We start from the raw sequence: 17296 nt of genomic DNA on the forward strand, positions 1-17296 counted from the left end.
TACCGTTTGATAAAAGCATTATAGTGACAGTCTGATATAACACTATCCATATTGAGAGAGTAATGCAAGTTATCCAAGAGCTTAGATGTAAGTGTGAAGTACCTGGTAGGTAAGTAATGCTTACTTTAGTTGAGGTAGTCATAGATATTGTAGTTGTTATAGTTATATTTCCAATATTTCAGATGAGGAATAATGCTCAAGTACTGCAGGCTACTTAAGTACACATTTGAGGTATGTAGGTTTCAAGGTTTCAAGGTATAATTAATACATTTCTGAGGGAAATATTTTACTTTTTACTTCACTTCATTTAACAGACGGTTAAATCACTAAATTCTATGCACATTCAGATCTCTTCATACTAAAAAATTAAATCAATTAAACTACCCCACAGCCAATACATGTACAGCTGAAAGTCTTGGAATGATTTAAGTCACCTTTCTAACCAAACTATTTATTTGTAGAGAAAATATTAAGCAGATTAATCCATAATAATGGAAATAACTAATAGGCCTGTTTATAAATTCATAGGGGTTGTTCCATCATCTTTTATTACCTTTGTAGCTAAAGTTGTGTTGGGACTACATGAAGGAGAGCTTTGCACATTGTTTTAGCCATTCAAGTTTACAATTACATCAGCAGTATTTTTGAACAGAAAGGCTAGTTGTAATACTTCTCACCTATTATGCAATAATAATAATCAAAATAAAAGAGATTACATTTAAGTGAGATTTACTTTGATATAAACATAATATAAACTACTAAAAATATGTATCTTTTTTTTTAAGTTGCTTAAGTATTGTTGCAATTATAAACATTTTGCATTAACAACACCCAAGCATATCTGAACAGATGTAAGAGAGAATGTGTAATTTCATTTAAAAAAAATGCAGACATTGCTATAAACAGTTTGTGCTACAGAATAGTTTTATTCAGAGATACTTTTCTCTGATATTCTAGAAAACAGTCAAGAAAACAAGACGGAATGAAGATCACAACTCATTGCCCAAATACCAAGGAGGCACAAATGCAACTTTTCACAGATCTGTTGATACAGTGCAACAATAAATCATTGAATTCAGTAAATAGCTGGGTTTGTTCTTACTGACAGTTGTGTAAATAAAGAAGCATCAAGCATATGAATTTGCTTTCATATCTAACAAAGTCCACCCAACAGTCCTTGAGAAAATGCCAGTTTATTACAATAGCTTATTCACTGGGATAATATTGACTCTGCTAGAGAAAACAAGCATTAGCCAAAAGCCCTGCACACATCAAAAGTTACAGTTTTTATATTGCAGAAAAACAGAAATGATTGCAATCTAACATATCATCTTAACAATGTATGTAACACAGTGAAATGTCATCTGGGAAAATGATACAACTCAATAAACTTCATAAAGTAAAGGCTTATGGCAACCAGACATTGATCTGATAAATTAAGTTCTGCTATTGTGGATATTTTGCAGAATCTATTATATTATTAAGTTGGGATGCACCAATATATCATAAGACTGGCAAATAAAAGCTTTAAAAAAGCAGTATCAGTACATTTCTGGAAATGTTTTTATTTTAAATATTGTTTTTCTGCTGTCATATTCGTAACAGGAACAAACCAACATGTTCTCTAGAGGACGATTGATTATCTTGAAGATTGGCATGGAAGCTGGAATTTGCCAATGTAGAGAAAATATCGGCCAAATAAGACAAATCAGAATATTTAACAGCAACATATTGGTGCACCCTGTTAAGCAAAAAATAATAAGCAGAACGTTCAAGTAAAAAGATGAGTTAGCATTTCCTTAATACTTTTTATAATGCTGGGCTAAGGTTAGGTTTCACCTCTACAACCTCACCTCTACAATTCACTCCTCTACAAACTACGCAATAAAAGTGCTTTGGCAAATATTCAAGTCTTTTCACAACACATACAGGGGAGTAATAATATTGCTTGTTAGAAGCTGCTCTGTATAAAAAAACGAGTTTGTATTTTATGTCTTCACTACAATGGCGGGCCATTTAAACATTTATTCCAAAAGTTTCACAAGGCACTTAACATCAAAGACAACATTTGCTTTTAGCCATCTAATTTATTATTGTTATATTGGGCATTATATATCTGGAAGCTGATAAAAGTTACAATTTAGTCTAAATTAAGCACTGTCTCTTATTTTCTAAAAAAGTAGAAGTTGTATTTCTGAGCTAAAGTATGATAACTACTTTCTGTGTTCTGTTGCCTAGCAGTTCCCTAACTCTTATTGTGTAAAATGTTCAGTAAGCCTTTATATCTAGCCATTGTAATATGCTTCTGCAGTGCATCATGATATGAAAGGCCATCTTTTCTCAGGTCAGCATGCAAGGGAACATACAGAGCATGTATTCAGACTCAGTGGTCTTTGCAGAACTCTTTGTGACAGAAACTACAAAAGCTCTCCAGGGAAGCCAGAAGCTTTCTTTTGTTCTGCACTGGGTTTGTCCCCCTCCCCAAACCACCGGTTCAACCTTTTTTATGAAAGTCTCAACTGGTTAAAGGAAGCCATGGTAGATTCTGCTGCGTCCTCCAGCCACCAGGGGATAGCGAGAAGTGAAAAAGAATGTGTTAATCGGGCTGTGGGAGCACCACAAGTGCCCAGGCTTCAGAAAGACTGCGTTAAATTTAGTCTTGAAGAGCCTTTGAGGGAGAAATGTCCGCCTTATTCTAACAGGTCCTGTGGAGAAACACAAACAAGGCTTATAAGTGAGAACATAATCACAAAGTAGAACTGAAAAAGTAATTTTACACTGAATCAGATACCTGATCCGAGTCTTCATTGTACTGTGCTTTTCCTGTCTCCATGTAGTGTGTGTCAATATCATCGACTCCTTCTATTTTATCAGCCTCAGCATGCTCTCTCATGACAGAGTATCGATGCACGAGGAACCTGAGGAGGACATGAGAAACAAACAGAGATGAAAGACAGTGTTTAACAGTGTTCATTTATTTCTGTGTAGAAAGAAGTAACATAGTTAACTGACCGTCCTCCGCAGACATATTTCTTAACCAGCCAAACGCCACCAACAGCACTCGACAGAAGCATCACTATGACAACCATCACTATGACAGCAGTGTTTGGTGAACTTTCTTCAGTCTGTAATGAGTTACACAAACAGAAAAAGGCAGAACGTTTGAAGAAATGCCGAAAAAAAAGTTGAAAATCATGCAATGAAAAAAACATTCATGATGTCTTTCAGCTCAGAGAAGAGACAATAATCTTCCTCAAGTCATAACATGTGAACAAACAGTCATTAGAAAATATTGGGTCATGCCACACCCTTACTATATAACTAACACATGCCTTGTTGACCATGTCAAAGATCAGATGGGCCCCTTCTGATTTTCAGGTCATGTAGCTAATGTTTGACTGTCTTTTCAGCCCATCTACTGTACTTCTCAGAATGAGCCAAACTGACCAGAGAATTTGGACTAAGGGCATTGCTGGTGCACATCCTCCCCAGGTCTGTCTCCTTCCTTTTTGGCTGAAAACCTCCCTCACACCGGTCTCCTGGAATCTTCCGGTAGCTTAAATGTAAGAAGAGACACAGAGAGAGACATGTGAGGCAGGAAACATCGCAAAGAAAATGACACAGGGCAGGACAAGACAGCAGGTAAACTAAATTGAGTTTATTTGTTGGTTTTTGAAATTTTGCAGAAAATAAGATCTTTGGAAAACAACCGTTTAAGATACTTACACTTAAGCAAGATCATCTTTTATGACATTGTTGTAGTGTAATTGCAACTGGCATGGAAATGTAAAATGCTAACAGTGTTAAGGACTTATTCCTGCAACACTCTATTAGTGACTTAACTAAGAAACCCTTTATTATGTTATTATTTACTACATTCTCATAGAACAACATCCAACTTAATAATCTGTAGCAGGCTCCTGGAAGTGAGGTGGAAAGGTCAACATACAAGGTTATATTTAGGGCTGAGGAAAGAGAGAGTAAGATAAAAACAGGCCTTCTCACCCGCTGGTCTGAAGCTGTTCAGTGGTCCCATTTAAACAAAACTCCAGAGGGTGACCCTTGAGCTCCTCCTGCTCCACACACTCTGAGCTGTTCTCTGGCCGGTAATATCCAAAGTCACTGTGAGACAAATAATAATTATGGTTCCATTACTCTTACGGTAACACTAAATGCAAGATGGCTTCATCTTTTTTTTATTATTTTACAAAAACGTACCAGTGATAATTATCTATTGTACATGGACAGGGGGACAGCTTCTTAGTGACGGAATAGTCCCTCCCGTTCCAGCAGACAGAGTCTTTCCTCAAGCGTGAGAAGGTTTCCTTATAGCCCAGCACACAGCCATCATTCGATCCACTGGGGTCTGCAGAGTGAGCCAGCCACTGCACATAGTCCCCCTCAGTACCTGCACATATACACAAGCACCGAGTAAGTCAAGAGGTAAAACTCTTCCTGTTAAACCCTCATCCGGCCACATACTCACAGTCTCTGGTGAGGATCTTCCTGAAGTCTATGGTGATCACCACCCATTTACTGAAGTCGTTCCTGTAGCCCCACAGACTGACGTTCATGGAGCGAGAGCCGGGCTCGCTGTCCATGCCGCTGAAGTGGAGCGGGTCGCTGGTGAAGTTATACGTATGCCAACACTGCCCCTCATCTGTTGAGAACCTGAGGGTGTGGGAGGCAAAATTGAGGAATTCAATTTCTGTTATGACCCGTTAAACAAATACATTAGTGCTACAATGCTGTGTTGATTTATTGATATTCATTTCACTTTAATTAAAGCAAACAATGACTATGTACTTGTAATGCATTATATCTGCCTATACCTCAGAATAGCTATTAGATAATGCATTATAAAATCATTATAAATCTTATATTAATATAGCTTAGGGTCCCGAGCTCTTCCAACAATGCAACATATTATTAATAGGACATAAGAAAATAAAAATAAAAAAACAGCTAAATGAAATGAGTAGTTTAAATGAGAGTAAAATGGTGTTTGGTTATGTTGCTAGACCAGTCTACAAGTATTACAGATGAAGTATATACAGTACATGTCAGAAAAATAAATAAACACAATAAGCCAAATTAGGCATGGAATGTTGAAAAGTGACAAAGTACATGCAGGATTCTATGTACATGTAAATAGAATTAAATATAGAATAACAGAATGTAAGATTAAATATTGTGCAGTGAAATACAATTAAATACTGTTTGATCTAATAATAACTATTAAGATAACAAATTAAATAAATAGTGAGATGCAACCAGATAAATGTTTTGGGTTATGGAGGCACGTAACAGAGCTCCTTAAAAGTATTATGAAAGTTATATTATAAAAGTATTTAGATCAGAGGGCCACAATCAGAAAAACATACGAAGGGCTGGGCCACTTACTAGAGGTGAGGTATATTGCTTCATAAGTTAGCTAAATCAATCAAATGTAGGTAAATTATTCTTGATACTTGAAAATCCTTTAAGAAAACCAACGGCCTACAACATAGCTGTCCATAGGGTTTCATTTATTTTGTGAGCAGCTTAACCCCTAAAACAGAATCTTCAGATTGGTTATAATAAGAGGAACTAGGAAGGGTATTTTTTAGTCTTGTTACGAGCTGCTTAGATTTGTTAGAAAAAATGTTTTCAACTTTTACATAATTTATTTGAAAAGTGGGCTTATTAACACACACAATACTACTGTGAAATGTATTTTGACATATGTATTTAAGAAGTACAATATAACAAAACAGAAGTTTCAGGTTGGGGCCATATTCCATTATACTTTGGAATTTGCTGAGGGCCTATATAAAAGGCCCCGCGGGCCGCATTTGGCCCCCGGGCCAAAGCTTGGACACCCCTGCTTTAGATGATGGATAAGTATTTGTAATTTATTTAGGAGTGATTTAACTATTATTATACATTCTGTAGGTATATTCACTTGATCTGGTTGACAGGAGAGTTGGTGTGCTCCACAGCAACCAGCAGCCCTCCAGAGTCCATTATAGCGTAATGGTGGGGGCCTTTGAGAGCCAACGTCCACGAGTAGCCCCCGTCATCAGACATGTACACATCAGGTGAGAAAGATAACTCTTCATCTCCAACACTGCCTGATGAAATGCAGGACAAAGGTGTTAGTAAACATCTAACCATACAGAAAATGATTTATTTGTACATTTGTATTTATTTACCATGGGCAACAATGAGGCCCAAAGCACTGGATTGTGAGAGAGGCAGCATGGGGACGTTCATCAACATGCTGATGCTGTAGGCTGCGTGGATGTGGAGTCTGCACTGTAAGGACAGGATTCAGTTGGTACAAATGAAGACCCTCACACACTTAAAGTCCTTAGAAACAGAACTGATCTAATACAATAACAAAGACTCAAACAGCCAAGTGAATAAACAAAACACTCTAGAAGTAATAAAAAATACTCAAAAGATAAAACTTAATATTTTGCATGAGTGTTTGTCTCACTCTGTTAGGCCTGCCGGTCGAGGGCGAGGTTACACATTGGTTGTTCTGTGGTCTGCGCAGCGGCTGCCATTGTGCTCCCTGGTCAAAGGTGATCACTGTCTCCATTAGACCTGCAGTCAATAACATTCACTTTAATTCAGGATCCATATGGGCACACAAATATTAAACCCAATCCCTGGACGCATATCCTGCCTTCTATGTAGCAACTGGTGTTAGTGTATTTTACTATGGTGAGAAAATTGAATATCGACTAAATAAACCAATCGAAAATCTTTGGCATCAATGGCAGTGAACATTTAGTCTACTTTATTTTCAATTATAGGGATTAGCAAGGACTCATTAAATAGTGAGTGCAAGGAAGGATTCTAAATTGAAACTCCCAAAAATAATTTGTTTGAATATATATAAAAATGTGCATATCCATTTTGTTTACCACAGACAAACTTTACCTCACGATAAAAAGGGTATCTATAAAAAGCATTCAGCTGGAATAAAGTGACATTGTTGTATAGTACAATAAGTCAGCTAAAAAGTAGAAAAGAAAAGAGATTTGAGGATAAGAAACCTTATCGGATGGTTTACTAACTTTTACAAACACACTATTACATCATCACTGTGATGTTCTAGTGCGGCAAGGAGAAACTAACTACTGTTTCTTAAAATGAAAATAAATTATATCATGTTTTAAAATGTGGATAAAAAAGTACCCCAAGACTCGTCATAAATGTGTAAGCAGTAAGCACATACTGTACAACTCCGTGTGCGGACTCACCCTCTGAGAGTACGCTGGTCATGTAGACGCCCCTGAGTGAAGTAACGGCGGTGAAGTCGGTTTCGCTTCCTGTGGTCGTGTAAAGATGGTTCTCCAGAGACTTGGAGAAAACGGCTCCTCTGTCATCTGACACATAGATGGTTCCAACACCTGAGTCTGATCACACACACACACACACACACACACACACACACTTGGATGTAACCCTGTATGACAGCCCAGAGGCTTCTGCTTGATGACGCCTGCAGAGAAACTTAGGTATTTTTGAAGGACATCTAACCGGCTGTTTAAATGGAGGTTATTTTGCATTATCAACACTCTTGTTTATCATGAGCATCATGTAAACAGCATCTTCATCCACATCCATCATCACTATCAGCAGCATCCTCACTGGTTCTGACCTCCAGGGTCATCCACATGCATGAATATCATGTCCTGATTGGCTGCCAGGATAGAGTAGAACTGCTCGTGGTTGACTGTAGGAAGCTGAGCCATGTTCCACACATTCCCTCCGTCCACCGACATGTGGATCTTACGCTTTGTACCCTAACACACACACACAGAGGAAAATGTTAGCGCCAAAGACAGCAAGGCCATAGACAGGTTTCATTGTTTTTTTAATTCTGAGAAAACTTGATTAGCTACAGTAACCAAATTGAGCTACTACCTCTAGTTGCCTGCCTGAATCAATCATATTCTGATATGACATGTTTTCCTTATCTAAATACAAATCACATGTTAACAGCATCTGTGATTAGAGTCCACAAAGGTTAGCTACCGCTTGTTTTTATGATACGTTTTGTAATATGGGTTAACTGCCCCTTGAGTCATTATTTCGAAACATTTACCTGCAGAGACACACACACACATACCTTGCCAGTCATGATGGAGGCAAAAACAAAGCGCCCTCCCAGTACGAAGGAGAAAACTCTGGTCGCAATGGTCTTGAAACTTCGACCATAGTCTTCTGTCTTCCTTAACTCCAGCATTCCTTTATCTTCTAACAGGAAGAAAGAGGAATTAGTACATGTAATGCAGGATTTTAAATATGTGAATAAACTGTGTTCACTTACTGCAGGATCCGTTGTAGTTTGTTGTGAAGTAGATGCTGTTTTTTGGACCCCTATATGTGAGAGAAATTAAGAAACAGATTAGGAATGAAGAAAAGATCTGATTGTGCTTACATTTTTTATGACTGCTAGAGTCTTCGAGTTCAAATTTAAATGACTTTGAGAAATGGTAGAGATCATAGATTATAGTTGTGTTTTGCAAACGGTGCAAACATCAAACCCCCTCCCGGGCTGTGCTCCAACCAATCTGGCTGTGTTCGCTGCCAAAGGGGACGAAGGTTTTCACACTGCAAAGATTCTGCCGGTTCAAGGACTGTGGGCTGAATAAGAATGCCTTCGCTGACTCATGATTCACTCTGACAGCAGCCTCAGCTCCCTTTCTCTGCTGTCAATTTAGGTTGGGGTCTAAATAACAGCTGTGGTCACACAGAGCTATCAAAATGTTCCCACAATGCAGCGCTCACAACCACAGGCTGACACCATATGAACTCGAGGTGTCCAAATGAAAGCAGAGTCAGGAGACTGATCCAAACTGTGGTGAGAAAAACAGCTGGGATAACATAAATGGACAAATAAAACACAAGGAGGCTGTGTGGACACAAGGAGGCTGTGTGGAGACAAATATGCTGATTCACACCCTGTCAGGAGTTTTAGGACCCACTTTCACAATTTATATTTCACTCGATACTAATCACACACAAATGACTGACTTATAGAAGGTAAGTACTCTTTGGGACTAATGAAACATGTATAAAAGTATTACATTCTATAGGATTAGGGAGAGGAGTGGGGTCAGAGAAGGAGATGTTATGTTTTCTTCTCTTTTACTTAAGGAGGGCAGCCTGACCTTAAAAGCATGGTCTTAAATTGTTCTAGCTGGATTCATAGTTTATGGATTTACTACTGTGTGTGTGCAGAGTACGCCAATGAAGTCCTCAGCGCTTTATTTTCTAGTAGCTATGACGTTAATCATCAGGTTTGTCAAGGGAGAGGGAATAAATGAATACCAATCACTAACTGCCAATGACTAATAACCTATTGTTTTTCAAACACGTGGTCAGCCCCTCCCATCATTGTCTTCCCTATTGTTTAGTCCAGGTTCGTCAGTATTTCATCTGTTACATATTTAGTACCAACATCAACTCAAATACCTTGTGTGTATTTATAATTTATTACATAACCGACAGATTATGTAAAGGACAACTCTCACCATCTGACCAAACAAACACTGTCGTGGACTTTCCTCCAGGTGACGCCAAAGTCCTCGGACAGCCACAGGTCGAACTGCAGGGAAACGGCTCAGTTAGTAAAGAAGTGTTCATAGACTTTTGTGTAAGTCCACAATCCAATTATGAAACGTAGATTGAGTTTTAAACTCAAATCGATTGGTTTGGTCTAAAGATTGAAAGCTGCTACCATGATACTGAGCGTCACAAGTGTGTTGCAGTCTCCGGGGTTGTACAGCATCTGAATGAGGGGCTCAAACGGCAGGTCGGTTGGAACAAAGGTGATGCCAAAGTCCTGAGAGCGAAACAGTTTAAACCCCCCGATGTCTGACACATCTCCAGTGAGAATCACCTGAAACCAAACACAGAGATGAAATGTCCTTCAGGCACTAATAACATAACATTAGACTGGAACGTTGTTATTTCCTGTGTTATTAAAAGGCAAAGGAATGTTCTTTCACTTAGGCCAAGTTAAGCTCCGTATGTGAACACTTGGCTCACCTTGCCAGAGTGATCAGGACTGATGGCGAAGCCGAACTCACTCTGGATGAAGGTGTGGTTGATCAGGTGAGTCACGTCTTTGAACGTCTTCCCATAGTCTTCACTGACAGTGACACAGTTGCAGTTAGACCCTCTGACCACAGCTATGACTAACAATAATGAACTGCTACATTTGCACCGGGTATTAACTCACCTCCTGTAGAGATTAGACTGGCCAAAACGCATCATGAACAATGGCACCTGGAATGTTGTCAACACCAGCAGGACCTGGGAGAAAAAGCAGGATCGCTCAACAATCTCTCATCATATTTGTCCTTTTAATTCATATATTTTCAGTCATGAAAACAAACTCACCCCTGAACCGTCTCCCACCCAGGCCAGGGACAGTGAACCCATGGTGCTCACTTTGAAAGTGAACTGCAAAGCAAGAAAAAAAAAAGGTTTTAGGAAACAATTAACCAGGCATTCTTGCGCAATGTGCCTTGACTATGATTATTTGAAAATATTTCAGGCAGTAAGTAAGTAATCGACTGAAGGAAATTCAGTTTAGTCTAAAACATAAAAAACACAAGAGAGTTTGTGGGTGTGTGTGTGTTTCCGTCCCTCCTTTAACACAGTGAATTGTTTTAACTGTCCAAAGTAACTCGGCCATTTGGATGCACTCTGCGTGTGTGACCTACATTCCCGCTTAAATGACAAAGCCGAGGCCAGAGAACAAAACAATTATCCATGGCCAGAGCACAGCAAGAACACACACACACATGAACACACACACACACACACACACACACACACGTCTGACACTACGGAATGTCCAACAGTTTAAGTTTATTTTTGTACTTAAAATATTTTTTATGTCAATCAAGAGAAAATGTAAGATTATACATATATATACACAATACTCCACTATGAGGATCAGGAACGCTGCTAATAAAAAAGGCATTTGCTTTTTAAGTGATGTTTCTAATTATCTAAAGATTGCAGTGTGCAGAAGTTTTCTTTTTCAATAATACATTTAAAAACAAACCTCAGTGTTACATAATATTAGATGTAATTGGTGGAAAAGTATGGTCCTGAACTTTTGTATTTCACAACAAGTGCACTGACTGCCAGACTCCAGTGTATTCATCCAGAGTGACATTCAAGTGTTCAGCAGTATATTTAGCCACCAAAGGTTTCTCCCCTCCTGTCTTTTTCTCGCAGGGCAGAGCTGTTTACAAGGTGAGCCGAGCCCCGAAGAGTCTGCACACAGCTCTATAAAGCCACAGGAGACGGCCAGGTCTGGCTGCTGGAAACTCCTTGTAAACAGGTCCAGTGGAAGCTGGCCAGGCGCGGCTATCCAAGTGTGTGAACACAACTTTCCATCTATTCTGTACATAAATCACTTCATCACACCCTCGCCTGCATCCAACGGTTCTTTAATCTCAATCGGTTTATTGCCTGACAACTTAACCTCCGCTCTTATGCAGTCATTTAGTCAATCTGGTATTCAGTTAGAAATGTAAAGCATGACGAGTCCTACCGTCCGAACAGTCTCACACAAATAAATCAGTGTTTTGGCTTCAAATCTTTCAGGGAATATTGTTTCATGTCATGATCTATTTCCCTGTATCCCTGCTTTTCTGTTTCCATGTAATAAAAAGGATTATAGTGAAATAAAAAATCCTTCAAAAGTATAGTGTTATTATGGGTTTTAGATATGGGTGAAAAGTCAATGTTATGGTCATACTTGAAGTTTATGCACAAAAATCCACTTTTGCTCATAATATTTAAGAAATCAATGTGGGTAAACCATGAATACTCCTGTGTCATCCCATCTTAACACGCCAACCGGCTTTGAGTCATAATTATAATAATTAACAACCATAAAAATACTACTATGACAATAACCACAACATTAGTGTGACAGAACCATGACCACTACAGTTTTATATCATAAACTAAGCAATTTCATGGTCTTATAATGACAACTAACATATATCTAAGTCTATGACTGGGTTTTTAAACCTATTTTGTTTGTTATAAGTACAAGGCAAGTAAGAATTTCAAATCTAACAGATTTTGATTCAGGGAACAAATATCTTTCTGCCAAAATAAATAAGAGTTTCTTTATTTATCATAACTTTACGAAAAAGTGTCAAACCATTCAAATTATATACTATTTCAATAAGGAAATGCAAACATGGAACAAATATTGATCAACGCTAAGAGCCTGCAGCCATGCTAGCTGAATTGGGATGCTGTATTTTGTACACTTTGTGCTAAAGGCTAACGTTAGCAATGCTATCATTCTTACAATGCTACATGTTTAGCCAATGTATCATGAACCTCGTTTACCTTTACATTTGAGCTTCATAGCATGGTAAAATATGGTAGTTAGAAAACACAAAGAACATCTCATACTGATGGAAGTGCATTTATTTCAAAAAGTGACTCCTGGCTGATGTATCCCAATCAAATTTTTAAAACGTCAAAAATGTGTGTCAACAACAAACCTAAACCCTACTCTGCAACATATAAAAATTCAACAACAACATAGAAAATTCATTAAGTCTGGACAGTATCACAACACAAACAACTCAGAAAGGAAGGAAAATAAACCCAAAAGTTGTCTTGGCAAAAGCATGGACTGTGCTCACATTGTTGAACATGGCTGTCGAGGTTGGTGCAAGTCAGCAGGTTTCATGGTGTGACTGTTTTAGGATAAAGTCTTTGCTGAAGCTTCTGTCAGTAGCTTGTACACCTGTGTTGAGTCCAACCTGCAGGATGTTTTCCACATCTGCTCCCCTGAAACCCCCGACTGGACAAATGCTGAATGCTTTACCGGCTACAGCTTCACTGAGACTGAAACCAAAACAACCAACAACTGCATGATAAAAAAGGTCAGATGGAGCAAAGACTGGTAAAGCTGTGTCTGAGTGAAAACAGCTGGAGAAGGGTTAAGCAGAATGGGAAAAAGTTATTAACCACTATGTCCTGTTCTGTAATGGGGATAGCAGAAGCACAGAGGGAGACAGTGAAGAAAAAAGAAGATGCTTGAGTTATTAGTCAGTGAAAAGAGTGAGGAGATAAATGCCTGACCCTGCTTTTCTGTGGCCTCACAAACCAGACATGACCTCATGCTGCATCCCATGTTTAATTTAAGGGTTTGCTCCTCTAAACTTCATCTGCTCAAAAGCTCATGACACTCCAGGTGTGTGTCAGTATATCGACTTTCAAAGATGAACTTCAGTGAAGTGAATATTACCCACTCTGCTGTACATGAACGGACACACACATATGTCCATGCAGACACAGCGATACACACTGCTGGTGGGTGGGAGCACAGCGAGTTCCTCTCAGAAGTCGGACGCCAACACAATGAGCTCCTTATTCCCTCTGCTCTGGGTTTTAACCTTTCTGCTTCCGCCATGTTTACACACACAGAACTTCAGAAGAGGAGGTCAACTTCTCTTGGCTCTGATCTAAACACATGAAGCTGTGTACACCAATCCTCTGATGCTGGGTTAGTTAGGTAAGCTGGGTAGTATTATATATATTGTTTAAGAAAACCAGCCATGTGCTGATCATATTAGTGATATATCTTTATATGAATGTTATCAAGACAAGTGTGCATGTGTACAGTTACACAGAGATTCAAGCATGGTTATAGACTCAATGTCCTGTTTTTTTAATATTTATACATCAAACATTTAATCAAGAAATGAATTGCCTGTAGCCCGGATTCAGTCTACATGGATGCAGAACAGAAAGAAATCTACAAATTGTTACATTTGAGAAGCTAGAACCAGCAAAGAAATGGCATTTTTGATGATGGAAACATTTGACTTTACAAACATCTATTAGTTTTATGGATGATAATCAACTGTTAGCACTGGTGTGGATGCAATTAATACAACGTAATTAACTTCTACAATCTAAAATACAAACACAATTCTTCCTCACAGTGCTTCTCTGTTTTCCCCAGTTTGTTGCTCTCGTTGGATATCTCTCCCTGTATATCAACAAACCCATACTTTCCATAACTCTCTCTCTCTCCCTCTATCTCTCACCCACCATGTGGAACACTAATTCTGCTGCTTTTGTTGGTGCTCCCACAGCTGGCTGCCACCCAGTTACGCTTCAACCTGAAAACAGAACATGTTTTTTCTCTAGGACCTTTTGGCCAGAGGGGATAGAGGACGGGATGGAGTGAGGAGGGAAAAATAATCGTAAAGTAACAGCAAGCTAGTTTTCAAAACCAGCTCAGACTGGTTAACAAAACACATCCTGTGAAGTCTAAGTTAGATTAGTCTGATCTGGCATATTACACAAAATAAAGTAAGGAGTGAAAGCGACTGAAGTAAATTCCTTGTGTGATCAAGCCCCGCAGCTCTGATAACAGAACATTTCAGTCCACAGTGGCGCTCAGGTCAAGTCAAGCTGAAAAATCGTGGGGAATGTTTGTGAGGGAGAAAGCCCCCGAGGACACAGGAGGGGTCTGCTCTCACGCCGAATCGTTTTCATGCTCAAAGCTAGCCCAGGTGTCTGTGGCCACAGAGATGATGTAACGTACACTTCGACCATCACTCTCTCACACACACACACACACACACACACACACACACACACACACACACACACACACACACACACACACACACACACACACACACACACACACACACACACACACACACACAACAGGAAGACTGTCCTGTGGAGCTTTGAAGCTTTGGACCACGTCTGCTCCTGTTATTCTTCAACATTCCTCTGGACATCTGGGTTGTTGTTGTTGTTGTCCTTCCTATTACAACATGTCCAGTACTAAAATAACAGAAGGTGTACTGTGGTCTATTATATTGTGGAAAAAAACAAGGTAAAGACATCTCCTCAGACGTTGAGCAGCTGTTGTTCATTATCGTGTGAAAGGTTAAAGACCAAACAATTAACAATAACCTTATTACACCCTATAACATTAGAAGAATGTCAGAATGGAGTAGGTAAGAGACTGACAACCTGCATTAATTCAGATCAATCCAAAAGCAGTGTAGTTATTCTATCAAAACAAGTGCCAGTTTCACCTTTTCCAATATATGCAAATGTTCTTTCAGTCATTCCTAAATGGACTAAAGCTTCAACTATGCGTCAATCACTCACTTTTTCCCTCTGATTATTTGAGATATTTAATCAAATACATGTTGTAAAAAAGAAAAGTGACAATTTGTCTATCTGTGTACCTCCCAATTATATTCATTGGACTACAGTTTACTAAAAGGAGAAGCAAAAACTCCCAAAGTGGAGGCAAATTCGACTTTGTGATTAATCAAATATTAAAACAGCTAGGAACTACTTTTTTGTTTTGTCAATTAAACAGTAGTCATACAGATGGTTTATTCATGTGTATATTTTAACATTAGATAGCTTTCATATCGTGAATACAGAAGCATTCACTGTTGCAGTTAAAAAGTTCATGTTGTATCATCTAAACTTGTTAGTTTGTTTGATGGTGTAATTTGAAAATGTAAAGTGTGGACACTATTTGCAGCTCCATGTGACCAAAGGCACATTGGAAGTAGCCTGTGAGTTTAGCTAGCTTATACTAGGCTACTTCCCCTCTTCAGAACGTGTAATGTTGTTATGGTGGTTCAAAAATAAACCTTAACAAGTCACTTACAGAGTGGGTGTTGTTCTGCAGGGTTGACTCTACTCCATGCAGGGCTGTACATGTCTGTTCATTCAGTCCAGCGCTGCGTTTCGAGAGCTCCGACTTCTCTAAACCATGTCGCTCCTCATCACTGCCAAACTTCCTCTGCAGCCTCCTCAAACCTGACAAGTTTTCTCCCTCTGTGCCCAAAGCAGACCAAAACAGTCCGAGCGCCAAAATGCTAGACACCGAGATCATGTTTACAAGAAGACTGCCCAACTTTGGACTTGCGAGAAGCTTTTCTGTCCCAACAGTTGGCTCCACATGTCCCCCCTCATCACCAAATGCATCTTCAATAACGGCCCATGCACCGGGGCAGGTGATTGGTCAGTGGCAGAATAAGCTGCACGATGATTGGACGGCGGGAATCTTCCACAGCAGAGATGTCAGGGGTCTGCTGGTGTTACGCTGCCCCCTAGTGGAAAGACTGTGCGGTGAACGGGAAAACGTTTTATTTTTTTAATTGGAGAATTTATTCCTTGAATTTGAATTCCAAGAAACTGAAGTAAAGCAGAACAACAAGTCTGGATTATAGGCTTCCTACTTCACAAGAGGATACGTTTCCTTTAGGAATGTTTGAAATAATTTATGAATGTGATTATTTTAGCCATTATTTTTAACAGTTCCTAAACATGAAGTACTGTAATTAAGGCACAAATATAACTATTAAAATAGTTCAGAATACGATCCTAAATAGTCAACTTTACTCATTACCTCAATTTCGTGTGTTTGTAAGTGGGTTTCAGTCATCTTTAAAAAATGATCTAGTTCTAATTAATTAGAATTTTGAAAACTTTCAGGGGGGAAATACACAAGACTGTATAAAAAGAACACAAAAAAAGAAAAGCTAGTTTAGGAAATCACTTTATATATATAGATATAAAATATATATATATATATATATAAACATCTATATACGCTGCCCAACCAAAAAAAAGGTCACAAGCCTGTGGGGGCAGTGCTATGATCTGGGGATGCTGCAGTTGGTCTGGTCTAGGTTCAGCAACATTATGTGCCGAAAGAATGAGGTCAGTTCACTACCTGGATATACTGAATGACCAGGTTATTCCATCAATGGATTTTTTGATGACAATGCCAGGATCCATTGGGCTCAAATTGTGAAAGAGTGGTTCAGGGAGGATGAGACATAATTTTCACACATGGATTGGCCACCACAGAGTCCAGACCTGAACCCGATTGAGAATCTTTGGGATGTGCTGGAGAAAACTTTGCGCAGTGGTCCGAATCTCCCTTCATCAATACAAGATCTTGGCAAAAAATGAATGCAACTCTGGACAGAAATAAATGTTGTGACATTGCAGAAGCTGGTGGAAACGATGCCACAGCGAATACGTGCCGTAATCAAAGCTAAAGGCGATCCAACAAATATTAGAGTGTGACCTTTTTTTGGGCCAGGCAGTGTATATATGCATATACATATTATATATTTGTATACACACACATTTTTTTTCTTTTTAAATATTATTGGAGGCCATTTTTCACTTTTATAGTATAGTGATGGGACACCATGGGAAAGCGATATGGGTAACTGAAACGGTC

The 17296-nt window shown here is 38.9% G+C and overlaps 1 protein-coding gene and 1 long non-coding RNA gene across 3 annotated transcripts; one reads left to right on the top strand and one right to left on the bottom strand.

Annotated features, from left to right (window-relative positions):
- Window positions 1-906: 906 nt before the first annotated feature.
- Window positions 907-15969, bottom strand: LOC134883100 (sortilin-like). The gene is made up of 20 exons (XM_063911247.1): window positions 15707-15969; window positions 10405-10467; window positions 10244-10317; window positions 10051-10153; window positions 9740-9901; window positions 9534-9607; window positions 8327-8376; window positions 8126-8253; window positions 7655-7799; window positions 7254-7409; window positions 6482-6591; window positions 6195-6297; window positions 5945-6113; window positions 4487-4671; window positions 4219-4408; window positions 4006-4122; window positions 3448-3556; window positions 3013-3125; window positions 2792-2918; window positions 907-2705 (listed from the first exon to the last, which is right to left on the bottom strand). The coding sequence occupies exons 1-20, from the start codon at window positions 15932-15934 to the stop codon at window positions 2691-2693; spliced, it is 2421 nt and encodes an 806-aa protein (XP_063767317.1). The 5' UTR covers window positions 15935-15969; the 3' UTR covers window positions 907-2690.
- On the top strand, window positions 8787-11566 carry LOC134883101 (uncharacterized). Of its 2 annotated transcripts, none has more exons than XR_010168232.1 (3): window positions 8787-8860; window positions 10015-10116; window positions 11254-11566. It is a non-coding gene; the product is annotated as an uncharacterized LOC134883101 (long non-coding RNA). The 2 variants fall into 2 exon arrangements; XR_010168231.1 differs by having other exon boundaries at window positions 8852-9042.
- Window positions 15970-17296: the final 1327 nt, after the last annotated feature.

Source organism: Eleginops maclovinus, chromosome 20 (assembly GCF_036324505.1).
Source record: "Eleginops maclovinus isolate JMC-PN-2008 ecotype Puerto Natales chromosome 20, JC_Emac_rtc_rv5, whole genome shotgun sequence".
In the NCBI taxonomy this organism is placed as follows: domain Eukaryota; kingdom Metazoa; phylum Chordata; class Actinopteri; order Perciformes; family Eleginopidae; genus Eleginops; species Eleginops maclovinus.

Excerpts from the sequence above, each read along its gene's own strand:
- LOC134883100 (XM_063911247.1), bottom strand. The coding sequence starts at position 15,934 with ATGATCTCGGTGTCTAGCATTTTGGCGCTCGGACTGTTTTGGTCTGCT. Across the intron at positions 8,377-9,533 it reads AGTGTTTGTTTGGTCAGATG|GGGTCCAAAAAACAGCATCT; the intron begins GTGAGAGTTGTC and ends TCTCACATATAG. Across the intron at positions 4,409-4,486 it reads GAAGATCCTCACCAGAGACT|GTACTGAGGGGGACTATGTG; the intron begins GTGAGTATGTGG and ends GTATATGTGCAG.